This window comes from Gossypium arboreum, chromosome 10 (genome assembly GCF_025698485.1).
Source record: "Gossypium arboreum isolate Shixiya-1 chromosome 10, ASM2569848v2, whole genome shotgun sequence".
NCBI lineage: Eukaryota > Viridiplantae > Streptophyta > Magnoliopsida > Malvales > Malvaceae > Gossypium > Gossypium arboreum.
In genome coordinates, this window is record NC_069079.1 from 40550234 (window position 1) to 40563746 (window position 13513).

The 13513-nt window shown below is 32.9% G+C and overlaps 2 protein-coding genes across 4 annotated transcripts; both read left to right on the plus strand.

Moving 5' to 3' along the window:
* LOC108488231 (PTI1-like tyrosine-protein kinase 3) lies at positions 1-4166 on the plus strand. Of its 2 annotated transcripts, none has more exons than XM_053019955.1 (8): positions 1-443; positions 875-1028; positions 1661-1914; positions 2058-2184; positions 2312-2585; positions 3030-3162; positions 3494-3580; positions 3728-4166. In XM_053019955.1, exons 2-8 carry the CDS (start codon positions 935-937, stop codon positions 3851-3853), a joined length of 1095 nt encoding a protein of 364 aa, XP_052875915.1. In that variant the 5' UTR covers positions 1-443; positions 875-934; the 3' UTR covers positions 3854-4166. The 2 variants fall into 2 exon arrangements, with proteins under 2 accessions (XP_052875915.1, XP_052875914.1); XM_053019954.1 differs by having other exon boundaries at positions 1-257.
* Positions 4167-6532: 2366 nt separating this feature from the next.
* LOC108489496 (uncharacterized) lies at positions 6533-11903 on the plus strand. 2 transcript variants are annotated; one of them, XM_053019953.1, is made up of 5 exons: positions 6533-7780; positions 9416-9674; positions 10446-10623; positions 11065-11214; positions 11289-11442. In XM_053019953.1, the coding sequence occupies exons 1-5, from the start codon at positions 6706-6708 to the stop codon at positions 11301-11303; spliced, it is 1677 nt and encodes a 558-aa protein (XP_052875913.1). In that variant the 5' UTR covers positions 6533-6705; the 3' UTR covers positions 11304-11442. The 2 variants fall into 2 exon arrangements, with proteins under 2 accessions (XP_052875913.1, XP_017649577.1); XM_017794088.2 differs by having other exon boundaries at positions 6536-7780; positions 11065-11903.
* Positions 11904-13513: the final 1610 nt, after the last annotated feature.

Sequence of the window (13513 nt, forward strand, 5' to 3'; positions counted from 1 at the left end):
TCGCGCGTTGCCTTTCTGTCATTTTTTTCTTCCATAAAAAAGATTCAAAACCGAAAAAAAGAAAAGCCTTCAAATATCAAAATCTTCCAATTTCATTCTATCGCTGTTTGTTTCTCTCTCTTTCTCTCCAACACAAAATTCAAAAACCAAAAAAAAAAAAAAAAGAATTTATAACAAACCAACCCTTGAAAGAGAAAGAGAGGAGATTTTTATTTTTATTTGCAATAAAAAGGAGAGGAATTTGAGAGAAAAGCCAGGTATTTCTTTTTTGTTTTGAGAATTTGAGGGTCTTCTGATTCTTTGATTTCTTTCGTGAATTTTCATGGACCCATTTTAGAATCAAGGCTGGGTTGTTGTTTAATCTTTTATTTATTTGCATTTTCACTTTTAATTCTCTGTTTTCCTTTTTAATCCAAGGCTAGTTTAATTGGCGTGGCTTGTTGGTAAGCCTCAATTTTTCTCTTTTAATTTTATATGTATTAAATTTTTTATCGAAAATTCATCTCATTACGTTTAATTTATGAATTATAATTAATTCAATTGGACTTTAGTTTCTTCTTCTTCTTTTAATTAAATTTATTGCTTTTTGATCAGATAATGCTGTGGTTTAATTATTTTCCTACATATTTATCAACATTTTCTTTTTCTTTTTCTTTTTCTATGTTCTATTTTAAATATGTTATTATTGGAGTTTTGACTGCTTGCATTGTTGGATGAATGTTGAATCTCTGTTATGTGTCGTATCATTTTTAAGCTTGTTTTTAATCCCGGCATTAGGCAAATTTGGTTGCACCGCATGTGGAATTAATTATCATAGTTTACTTAATTTTACAATATGTAGGATTATGAATGAATGTCTTATGGAATTATGCAGGTACATGCTCCTCCTCAACTAGAAAATACTGACGATTTGTATTTGAAGAAAAGAGCAAGGATGCGTCGGTGGCTTTGTTGTACCCGTCAGGTAAACGAGAATTATCGATCACATGAAAGTGAGCACTTGAAGAGCCCCGTGTTTCTATCAGACGGTATGTTATTTTGATGTTTACCTTAAACTGGTAAATACAAATGCTATAATATATGTGATAGAGTACTCTTTGTATGTGTGTATGTATGTCTTTGTCAATTGACTTTTGTTCAAGTACTCTTGATTTATGCAAAGAAATTAGGAAGTTCTCTATTTTCTCATGATTTTCCTTTTTCTTTTGTTTCCTAATGTCATATTTTGGTTGAAATATACCTTGCATTCTAATCATTGCATTTCAGAATGGAAGCTTCTATGTTTCTTGTCAATATTTCCTTCATTATTCAAGAATTAGGGATTAATTTTGGTTGCTTTTGATCAGTTTCTCTTTTAATTAAACGAGAGAGGGATTAGGTTGTCTAGATCCGAACCTTGGACCTAATGTCAACCAAGACTTCAAATCTTTCTTTCTTTCTGAATTTTATTTTTAGTATTCCTCGAATGGGAAAAAAAAAGTTTGCCTCAGTTTATTGGGGTATGTTGTCCAATCTTCTAATCTGGTACCTTAAATTTGATATTCTGTCAAAAGTTTTTTAGAAGAACTTTTTTCCTTGTTTCTGTTTAATTGTTCAATTTCTCATCAGTTTTGATGATATTCTAAGTTTTTTTCTGATCTCTCATGCTACATGTTTTCAGGGCAGGAAAAAGACACAAGGGTAGCAGCTGATGTCAAACCCGAAGTGCATAAATCAGCACCACCTATTGAAGTGCCCGCACTATCACTGGAAGAGTTGAAAGAAAAGACTGACAATTTTGGATCAAAGGCTTTGGTTGGTGAGGGTTCCTATGGCAGAGTTTATTATGCAAATTTGGACAATGGAAAAGCTGTGGCTGTGAAAAAGCTAGATACTTCTGCTGAGCCTGACTCAACTGTGGAGTTTTTGACCCAGGTCTGTAAGCAATTCGAAAGAAGGGTCTTTAATAAGTTTTTTCTTTCTTTATTCTTATCGTTAATGCAGATTCAGATTGTTGTCATATTGTGTTTTCCTCTTGTTTCATAACACCTTTAATCGTACACATTTAATCTGTTTAGGTTTCCATGGTTTCAAGATTTAAGAATGAAAATGTTGTTGAGTTGCAAGGTTACTGTGTTGAAAGAAATCTCCGCATCCTTGCATATGAGTTTGCAACTATGGGATCACTACATGACATATTGCACGGTTTGTTTGGCCATCCTAAAATTAGTTCCTGATTTAGATTTATCCAACTAACGTTTTGTTATACAAAGAAGGCTCCATTAGCTTGATGTTTTTCTTTTCTTATTTTTTCCTTTTCCGGTGATTATAGGAAGGAAGGGGGTTCAAGGGGCACAAGCAGGCCCAGTGCTTGACTGGATGCAGCGGGTAAGAATAGCTATTGATGCCGCAAGGGGCTTGGAATACTTACATGAGAAGGCTCAACCTGCTATTATACACAGAGATATTAGATCTAGCAATGTGCTTCTCTTCGAAGACTTCAAAGCAAAAATTGCAGATTTTAACCTCTCAAACCAATCTCCTGACATGGCTGCTCGTCTTCATTCTACTCGAGTTTTAGGGACATTTGGTTATCATGCTCCAGAGTATGCTTTCTAAGCTCCTCTACATTATGTTTATTTGTTCTGAACCAGCCTGGCATCCCTGGTGCTGTGTGTTTATTTGGTATCTTGTATAAGATTAGTTAGGTTTAATGTCAACATGCAGATAATGTAACTGGTTTGCATCTAGGGTTTATCATATATTTTTTTTATTTTATTTAACTTATTGGTGTCGACTATTTCCCCCAATTGATGCTGCTACTGGAAAGAATTGCCAACCTTTTCTGCCACTTTCATGATAGATATACAAACGCAGCCTAGCACCAATGGGTCGTTTCCTGTCTGTAGAGTCCACTGTCCATGTTGCTAAAACTAAGGGATTTGAGATTGAGGGGGAACCAGCATTTTTTTTTTTTGTAATGCATCACTATGCCTAAGGAGCTGCAGCTTTATTTACAATTTTAGCTGATTTATGGCAACTTTTTCCAGATATGCAATGACTGGACAGTTGACACAGAAGAGTGATGTGTACAGTTTTGGGGTTGTCCTTCTAGAACTTCTGACTGGGAGGAAACCTGTTGACCATACAATGCCTCGCGGACAGCAGAGTCTTGTTACATGGGTGAGCTTATTGCTTTCTCTTCTTTAGGTCCACCGTTTCCCTTCCCTTTGTCTAATTTGATGGTGCATTTCTGTTTCCTTTGCATGTTGTTTCCATGTTACTCGAACTTGAATAGTGTCGGACACAGTTATGTGTCTATATGGTATATCTTTATTTTTATTTTTTGTCTAAAGCTTCTATGCTAGGTCATATCCCTGTACACATGTTTGAATGTGTCAAACATAAGTATTGGATACTGATTACCAGAAAAAATGAAAACTCGGACTTGATCTTTTCGTTTCCTTTTATATTTGATTAACTCTTCATTTCTGTTTTCTGTATCTCCATTTAGGCTACTCCGAGACTTAGTGAAGATAAAGTTAAACAATGTGTGGATCCAAAACTAAATGGAGAGTATCCTCCTAAAGGAGTTGCTAAGGTATTTTTTATCTTTTAACGCCCGAGAATAAATTTGTAACTTAGGGATGGGGGTCGGTTTTCAGTTTTCGAATTCTCTAAGACATGTACATGCAAACCAAACTAGCACTCGGCGATTTCCATTACATATATTTTTCTGTTGATGCAGCTGGCAGCTGTGGCAGCATTGTGTGTGCAGTATGAATCCGAGTTCCGTCCAAACATGGGCATCGTCGTTAAGGCTCTCCAACCTCTGGCAAAGGGACAAGCGGCAGCAGCGGCATCAGAGACATAAAAACAGATAAATGCAGTCCTTCACCTTGGATTGAAATCTCTGCAACTTATGCACAGTTCATTTCCATTCTGACTACAAATTCCATATGTATTCAACATATTATATGTATTTACTTCTTTCTGCCTTTTTTTCTTTTTTGTTTGTTTGTTTGTTTTTGGTCATATACGACAACCATGTATAGGGTTGGGTTGGATTGTTTAACATCACCTGATATATGATATGATCTCTCCGTCGCCGGTTTTGGTCACCGGCTGCCGATGTCCTTTTGAGTTGTGCAATTAAGCAAGGGATTGGGTCTTGTGGTACATAGAAATGTTAACAAATTATTATTATTATTATTATTATTGCAGTCCGGTTTATTTCCCAGTACAATGAAGTAAACCAAAGTCTAGCTCTATTCTGGACCAGTGATTACTTCTTCACTAATTAAATTATATTACTTTTATTTCTCGTCATCTTAATCGTAAATAATTTTCATGAAAAATGATCTTCTATTTTATAATTTAAATTGAGAACTTGTTTCTTTTTTAAATTGTAATTATCTTTAGTATTTTTTTAATTTTCAAAGTAATATTTATTAAATCAAATTAAAAATATGCAGTGTCTTCAGAAAAAAAGTTTCTGATGTTAAATATAATATAATGGGTAAATTAAATTATCATTTACTTTAACTATTAGCGTGTTATAATTTTGGTCCTTAAATTATAAAAACTTTAAATTTTATCTCTAATGTTTTTAATTGATTCTGTTTTGGTTACCTTAAGTTAAAATGTTAATAAATATTAATGAAAATGATGATGTGTCATTTAATTTGCATTAGTATAATAACATATATAATCCTTAGCACTTATAAATTCTATTAACTTCGTCTTAATTCTAAATAATTCTAACCCTTCAAATTTTCCTTTGATTTCTAATATGTTTATGTTTGTTATTCTAGATCCTTACGAACAGCTTCAATCCAGTCCAACTTTTCTTACTTGTTTTCGTTCGTTCCAGCATTTGAATTTAAATGTTAGTAATGGAATAAAAATTGTAGTTTTGATTATCAAAACAAAAATACTCTAATAGTTAGGTGACTAGTGGCGTGGTTTACCCTAATATAATATTTTTATTTTTTTAAATTTAAATGTTTCGTGAAGATTGTTTTTTATTACCTTAATATAACATTTGGTACCTGAACTTGTCAAATATATCTAATGTATTATCAACATGTGACGGATTACATGGAATTTAATGGCAAAAATTGTTAATATTATTTGAAGTTTCCTCTATTTTGCAAAACAATATCTTGAATTTTACTTTTCATTAGGGTTGAGATTACATAAATGATTCAAGAGAGATCGCATGCTTAAATCAAGGTATTGTCTTCACAAAGCCCTCAATTCCACAAATATATCATTAGTATAAGATGAAATTCATGTTAAAAAATTATGCTTTGAGCTAACCTTAATGATGATGTTGAAGAAGAAAACAAGAGTGTTAAAACCCAAAATAAAAGAAATTTGTTATGTTAAATTAAAAATTAAAATAAATTAAACTAGAAGTAATTGAATATTTAAAATATAAAAAGTTCGATTTCCTTTGTGACATATTGGTTATATATTGGTTATTTTATTGTCTCATAAACAAAATATTGTTTGTTTATAGGAGTAATTTGTATAATGTTTGACAAGTTTATGTACTAAATTAGACAAAAAAAGAAAAGAAAAGAAATTTAGATATCAAATTAGAAAAAGTGTCAAATTTAAATATCAAATATTAAAAAAGTCTAAGTACCAAATTAAAAAATAAATCAAGTTCAAATATCAAATATTATATTAAAGGAGTTATATTTTCAATATATTAATTTAATTGTAATTATTCGTAGGCTAACAACCTATAACTTTTACTCAATAGATCATTTAATAATTTTTATTATTTTGAAATTACTTATGATCATAACAATTTAATAGTATTATTGACTATTACCTAACTTTTAAAAATTGAGTTACTAAAACATAATTTTATTATAGAAAAAGCATAAATAAGTTCATAGAATTAGGTTTCTTTTGATGTTTGAAATTTTAGTAGTAAATTTTTTCTTTTATAATTTATTTGTTAACATGACATCATTGAATCGGTTTTGCCTACGCTTTATCACCTCCAAAGAGATGTACTTTGATGATAATGTTACTTTTGTAGGTTAATTACTTTTGGATTTGCACACAATTAAATTTAAATTTTTATTTATTATTTAATTTTATTTTTATCAAAATTATGGTTTTGAAATAGATAAGTAAGGAATTGTAGCTTTATATTGAATATCGTAAAATTTCGTGGAATAATTAGGGAATGATAAAAGTATAGGAGAAATCAGATTTGGTAGAAGTTCCATTGCAGGACATCCAACACCTTGAAAAGGAGATGTAGGATATTAGTACACTAGCTAATGAGAATTATGATGAAGATGTAATCATAGTTGCATATTCTTTTAAAATTTGTTTTCTGATTTATGATTGAGAAAAGGTTAATAAAATTTATAAATATAAAAATTAAATTTATTGAATTATTTAAAATTAATATAAGATTGATAGAATGCATAAATAATACCAATTAAAGAAAATGCAGTGAGCTAAATTCAAGTGACAAAAAAGGAGTAATAAAATCCACAAGCATAATGGAAAATACTTTGAAGTAAGAAAATGCGTATAAATTATGGGCCGAATGAAGAGAAAACCGAATAAACCCAATGCAGTCAGTTTATTCAATTCGATTACCTCTGTTGCTCCTCTATATATTTCCCTCCCAAGTCCCATCCTAAAACCCCAGCGTCTCTTTCCAACAGTTTCTTCATTCGCTGTTTCTCAGTAATGGCTGATTATACGATGGAATCCGATTCGCACGTTTGTTCTAAGCGTAGAACAACTTCTGGCTCTGAACAACAAGAAACTTCTCTTCCCCCTCACCTTTCCCCTTCTCTCTATGAATCCACCGCCGACCACCGGGATTCGGGCCTTCAAGATTGCCAAGAAGTAACAGCTATGGATCATAGCAGTCCAAAGAAGAAACCCAAGTGCTTTTCCCTTCTTTCTCAGGAAAACCAAGAAATGGGTCTTCATTCTTTCGCTCCAAAGGATGTCTCTCTTTCTGGGTTTTTCGAGAAAGAAAAGGTGGATGATGTGGAAAACAAAGAGGGTTCTTTTGGAGTTCAAGAAGTTGATAACCAAGTCAACACCATTGAAGCTAATAACAAGGAACATCTCGGGACCGGTTTGGAATTTGAGGAGAAAAGGGTGGCCAAAGGAAAAGCTTTGGAATCTGAAAATGTCTTGGAAGCTGAAAAGAAACGACTTTTGACTGAGCTTGAAGTTGGAAACATCTTTGGTTTTGCAACGAACTCGTCCAAGATTGATGATGGAAACGGCGTTGGTGGTACCAAAGGTCTTGACTTTCCTGTTAAAGGATCTTTAAAGATTGAAGTCATCGATGATACGGCTTTGATTGGATCATTTCCACTCCCCAGAACTGGAAATGGAAGTGTAAAAGATGAGAAGAAGAAGAAGGGGGAACATGAAATTGATGGTAAGAAAGGTAAAAGATCAAGAAGAAAGGGAAAGAATGTAAAAGAGGTCTTAGGGGAATCAGTCACTATGAGACATATGGAATCAACCAAAATTTTTGAAGTTCAAAAGGGTAAGACAGAAAGCAAAACTCAAAATAAGATAATGTACTCAAGAGAAGAGTTAGAGGCTTTGAGGTTTGCCAAGGTTGGGGAACAAAGGAGTTTTTGGAGGGATGTATATAATAGTCTTGGTAAAGATGTGATCAGAGAGTATGAGGACTTGGGAAGCTGGAAGCATCAGAAGAACACCGGTTCAGGTTCGGGTTCGAGCTCTGACACGCGTCATCGCTTTGGAAAGAAGGCAGAGTCTCCTGCAATTATAAGTACGTTTTGTTTTATCTCTCTTTTTTTTCTCCTGATGTGTTGTTTCAACATTTAAGTGCTCCTTTGGTTGTATTTATCACTATCTATTACCTTGTTGAATGTCTATCTACCTTAACATAGCAAGAGTCCAAAGCATTAGTTCTAATACATCATATGATAGAGTTTTATTGATGTTATTTGGGATTATGGTTTACTTCTGCAAAATAAATACATCAATAATATCAATAGTTCTGATGGTGATGAAACTATATCACTCTTTTGAATTTTATTGTGTGATATATAGTGGAAAGCTTTGTGTGGTGCCCTTGATTCCCTTCTGCTTTATATTTAGTTTTGAACCTTTCATAAGATTGTAGTTTCTCGGAATGAGTCTGTATAGTTTTATACCAAATGTTTCAGTCTTTGATTCCTGAAAAATGGATGATTGAGATTTTGATACATAGTTTGATAACTGGTATAAAACATGACATACTGTGAGTGTGATACCATAGGTTTTCCTTGGTATAGCTCAGGGGTTTTCTTGTATAAGTGATTAAAGCTTTAATGAATATCATTTGATATGAGAAGAGGCCTTCTATTTTGTAGCATATATTTAGTCATATTCCTTTCATACTCTACCGACTAGTTTTTAGTCTACAATTTGGTGCCAGACCTTTGGTAACTGAAAAATGGGAATTTTTTGTTTCATCCCAGTAGTTCTCATTTTGTCATTCAAACTACAGCAGAGATTTTATATATTTTATGAATATTTCTTTTGTCCAAGTTAAAACATGGGAAGGATTTTGCAGACAAAGATTTCATAAAGTCAGTATTTGGTATGACTTTTTGGTTGGCTTTGATAACTGCAAGTAGGTTTCTTTAACAGAATTTCAGCTGGTTTTGACGGCAAAAATGTACTTTGCTTTAAGGTCTTCCATCTAATTTCCTTCTCTTTACGCTCTTTTTTTTTTTTTACTTCTTAGAGAACATTTGTACCAAAAAAAAAAAATCATAGTTTTATCTTTAAAAAAAAAAACTTTTCCTCTATTATTCAGTTCTTTTTTATATAAAAAAAATAGTGTCTTTTAATTGATATGGAAACTCGTAGACATTCTGAGCAGTCATCGACCAGAATCCAGCTCATTTAGTGTCAACTTGATGGGTTCATTTTCTGTTGTAACAGGTGTGGTTGCTGGAAGAGGAACAAGGAATGGTCTCAATATCTTTGTACATTGAAGAATGGCCTGAAGCGACCTGGAAAAAGACCTTATGTTCAACAATTGAACTGATAGGATTTTCTTGTGTGTACTTAGGTGCATTATTTCTGTGTTTACTACCAATAGGCTATTGTCCATTGGAGTCTTGCTGTTGGGTATTTTAGATCTAATGTGTGTTAGTGGTACAGATGATATGCTACATTCTTTGTAACTAGAAAGTAATAAAGTGATGATATTCTTTAATGAATTGCGATGGAAAAGCTTTTATTAGCCATTTGCTGTTACATGCATTTTGCAATGTTTTCTTGTGCTGTTACTTGCATGTTTATAGTGTTTTGCTGTTGTCTTTTTCTTGCATATTTGAAATGTTTTGCTGTTTATTTGGATTCAATATTCTGATATGCACAAGCACTCGTTAAATATTTCGATCGCTTTCAGGGGATTATTCTGAAAATGTGGGTAATGAACTAGAATACATGGAGGATAATGAGATGGAAAATATATATCCTTTCAGTTTTTCTCCTACTCGTGATGTTGAAGTTGATTCCTTTGTTGACGCGGAAGAAGAATGTATTGAAGATGATGACAGTGACGAAGATTACACCAGCATTCTTAGGCCTGCTTTCGTGGTAGAAGGGGAACCTGACTTCGAGTCTGGTCCTCCGGAGGATGGATTAGAATATCTTAGGCGTGTCAGGTAATCCTTCCTTATCTCTAAATTGTCAATTAATTTATCCATTTTCTTTATTAGCAATGCTGTTTTGCTTTCATAGGTTTATCCATTTTCACAGACCTATTCCTAGGTTCGTATCACGGTTCAAACTATGCTAAAGAAAGTACAACAGCTGCTGAACTCTCTCAAACATGTCCTCATTTAAGTGAAAGAATTTGCATATTTGTAGAGTTCCAGTACTTATTAGCATAATTTCTGTCCTCCCCTGTAGCCTTGCAATTGCAACATTTCAGGGTCAAGCTTCAGGAAACCTGAACATATGTCTGAGTCCGACTAATTTAAGATTGTTGGAGTGTGGAGGTGCAGATGTGGAAGCTTCAACACTTGTTTAGGTCTTTAGTATGGAATATCATCTAACCTTGGCTTATAAGTTTCGGCCCTTTGGCCTGTTGCCAATTCAATGTTATGGCATTAGAATGGTTTTGATCATCAGACATTCTTCCAGTGCTTTATTCTCAATATCTCATGGTGACTTCTCTGCTTATCCTGTTGGTTTCGCGGAGCCGTAGATACAAAATTAAGTGTTACTTGTAGTTAATTTTTGTTAGGATAATAAATCATATTGGAAACCTCTTCGACATTATTGCATTTATTTGCGAGATTTCAAGTCTAGTTTTCATTGGAGTTGCTTTTTGATTGACAGTTGGAGATCTTACGTTACAAAATAGAGATTTTCTATGGTTAATACGAGTATTCTAATTGTATCAAACTAATAGTCCTTAACTTCCTGTTTAGGTGGGAAACTGCTCAAATTCCAAAAGTAAAGATCGCCAAGCCTGACAGGACTATATTGAACAAGGAACAAAGTGTTTATATGCCTCAGATTCCTGAAATTGCTAAGTGCCCGGAACATATATTGCCATTGAAACATTGGGAGGATGCATTTCTTGCAGATTTTTCAGAGCTGCGACTGGTATGTACTTTTGGGTTTTGTTTCTTCTGCCATCATTGCTTGACTTTGTATACTGATAGATAATCTTGAAGAGAAACATGTAATCTTGAAATTGGATATATTTATATATATATTTATAATATATGAAGTGCATATTGAGTGAATGAACGATCTTAGATCCCTTAACAATGCTTATTTCGAACCTTTTCCCCTTCCTCTTTTCAAAGTGTTTAAAACTGAATTTTCTGGTACAATGGAGTCTTTAAAACTGAGTTTTTGCACATATTTCTCCCTAATCATGTTCAAATATATATCAAACATGGATGTCAAACATGGGTACAACAAAAATAAAGTTGAAACAACATAGGAGAAAAGCTTTCATTTCTTTAAATTCTAAAGCTATCTTTTAAGATTTCAAAACCTGAAAGAAAAATTAACTTTTGTTTCCTTTCTTGATCTCAGGCCCTGTTACAAATGGAGGATCCCAATACTAAGATTTCTTGTAAGCTACCAAAATTATCTGTTCGAGAGGATGATTTGTTTCAGTTGCCGGCCAGTGGCGTTATCGAGAAATTGAACAGTCATGCAACCGGTGAAGTCCGTTCTGACCAGGTACCTTTGTTGAATGCTGCCGACAACAAGATTTCCTCGTCTCACAACAATTCATGTCCTAAAACCTCTATCAGCGATGCTTGTGGTGACTACCCGACCTTGTCCACAATCCAAAAGATGGACTCAGTAGCTCGAGTTTTGATGCTTAGGAAATGGATAAGTTCGGTTGAGAACATGAGCTCACTATCGAGGAGCAGCTGTGTGTGGCTATTTGCTTTATGTGCAGCAATCGACACGCCTTTGGATGCGGATACTTGTGCATCTCTTCGTAGTCTGCTCCGGAAGTGTGCTAACTTGAGAGCTGGGAAGTGTGAGGTCGATGATGAAGTTATTATGCTAAACATTTTGGCCACAATTTCAGGAAGATATTTCGGTCAGTCAGAAACCTGAAGGGTTTGCTTGATATTTATGAAACATTTCATTTTAACATATGAGGAAAAACTTATTTAATATATCAGGATTTTAATAACATCAGTCACAAATTGTTCATTGTTCAGTAGACGAGGAAAAATTACATGTTTTGTTACTACTGGTTAACTACAGTTTTTTCTGTTTGTACATGGTAGGGATGATACCGGTTCAGTCTGTTTTTTTTTTTTTTTTGGAAATTTTAAACTATCATAATTTGAGTTTTAGATGAGAGTGATTGTAATCGCATGTTAGAAGAGAATCTTAAGTCTGGTTTGGTTTGTCCTGTTGTAGATGAGGATATTAAATCCACTATTTTCTCTATAGCTATACTGCCAAACTCTTTCAAGCATTGGGAGCTGATGTGGTGAGGACTGTCAATTTTTTCTTTGATTCTGGTCAGCTGTTATGGTCTTTTGGTTATACTATTCTTGCTTTGGCCCCAAACCCAGCTCAAGTTCCTAAGTATAGACCAAGTTCATGCTTGCTATCTATTATATCTATTAATCATAGTGCTTTTATGGAGGGTTGGAGTTTTGTAAATAATGCTCTTCTGCTCAAGAGTTGGTAAATGGTTGTGATGGGAAATTTGTCCCCTCTTGATACGAGGAAGGCCTTTGATTCCATACATCAGGATTTCCTTTGGTTAAAATATGCCATTAGTTCATGTACTTTAAAAGTTAAAAAAAGATTTAATCCTATTTTTTCAATTTAAATTTTTTTAGTTTAATCATTATTTGTGTAATTTTTGTCAAAATTTGACAACTTAATATGTTTATTTTTTTGTCACTCACATGTAACATCATATGACAGCAATCTAATCAACATGACAACGTGAAAATTTTTGATAGAAAATACTAGTAATATTAATGATTGGATTAAAATTTTTAAATTATAAAATTAAAATATCTAATTTTTCAACCTTTTAAAGTACATTAAATTTCAAAATTTTTAATTACATACTAGGGCATTAGAATTCCCCAAAGATTTTAATTGGATTCAAGCATGTATAACTCGAGTTTTCAATTTTCAAGGGAGGTTTGATAGGGTACTTCTACGGGTTTAAATGAGTAATGCAAGGGCCCATGTCTACTTACAAAAATTGAAAATTGAGATTGAATTTTGTGTATTTTGAAAGAAATATGGATTTAATATTTTGATATAATTTTAGCTGATGCATGTACAAGATAATCACATGTGAATTATTAAATTGTAAGCTATAGTTTGCGAGATTAATTGCTTAATGATTTGTTTAAGAACAAAATTTTTAGACAATGCAATTAGGACAATTCTTGTTAATGTTGGTGAATTTATTACTTGAACTTTCAATGATCATTGTAAGTTAGATTGTCAATGTGACTAATTATTTTAAAATTTTGTTTTTATGTACAAACAATTAATAATTAAATGCCTCCCGTTAGTAGCTAAATTATATTCTTTTAGAACAAAAGTTTATGTAAGTATAAGGATATGATATTTTATACGCATTATGCCAATAAGTTTTAATAAATACTCTCCATTATAGTTGGTTTTTGGTCAGAGTCAAATACAATGTATTTTAGAATTTTAGAATGTGCAATATATGTTTAAGTTGTTCCTCCACAATGCACAAAATGAATATTTAAAGACAGTTGATAATATACCTTAGTTATGAGTCTCCTTGTATTATTGAGACTCAATTATGACATGATTTAGTGATTACAATTTTGATTTGGCAGTTTTCCTAATATTAGGGGAGAGAAATAATAGTTAGATGGATCGTCATAAAAAGTAATATAAATCAGAAGTTCAAAAAGGATAACTCATTTTATTGCAAGTTAATTGCAGATGTATTTGAATCAAAGTCCCAGTAGTAGAGGCAGATATAAGGGGGGCTGGCAGTGGCCTAGCC

What these genes read in the sequence shown, in the direction of transcription:
- LOC108488231 (XM_053019955.1), top strand. Translation starts at nt 935, where the DNA reads ATGCGTCGGTGGCTTTGTTGTACCCGTCAGGTAAACGAGAATTATCGA. An exon ending in AGCAGAGTCTTGTTACATGG is followed by an intron (nt 3,163 to 3,493) that starts GTGAGCTTATTG and finishes ATCTCCATTTAG; the next exon opens with GCTACTCCGAGACTTAGTGA. An exon ending in CTCCTAAAGGAGTTGCTAAG is followed by an intron (nt 3,581 to 3,727) that starts GTATTTTTTATC and finishes CTGTTGATGCAG; the next exon opens with CTGGCAGCTGTGGCAGCATT.
- LOC108489496 (XM_017794088.2), top strand. Translation starts at nt 6,706, where the DNA reads ATGGCTGATTATACGATGGAATCCGATTCGCACGTTTGTTCTAAGCGT. An exon ending in GAATATCTTAGGCGTGTCAG is followed by an intron (nt 9,675 to 10,445) that starts GTAATCCTTCCT and finishes CTTCCTGTTTAG; the next exon opens with GTGGGAAACTGCTCAAATTC. An exon ending in ATTTTTCAGAGCTGCGACTG is followed by an intron (nt 10,624 to 11,064) that starts GTATGTACTTTT and finishes TCTTGATCTCAG; the next exon opens with GCCCTGTTACAAATGGAGGA.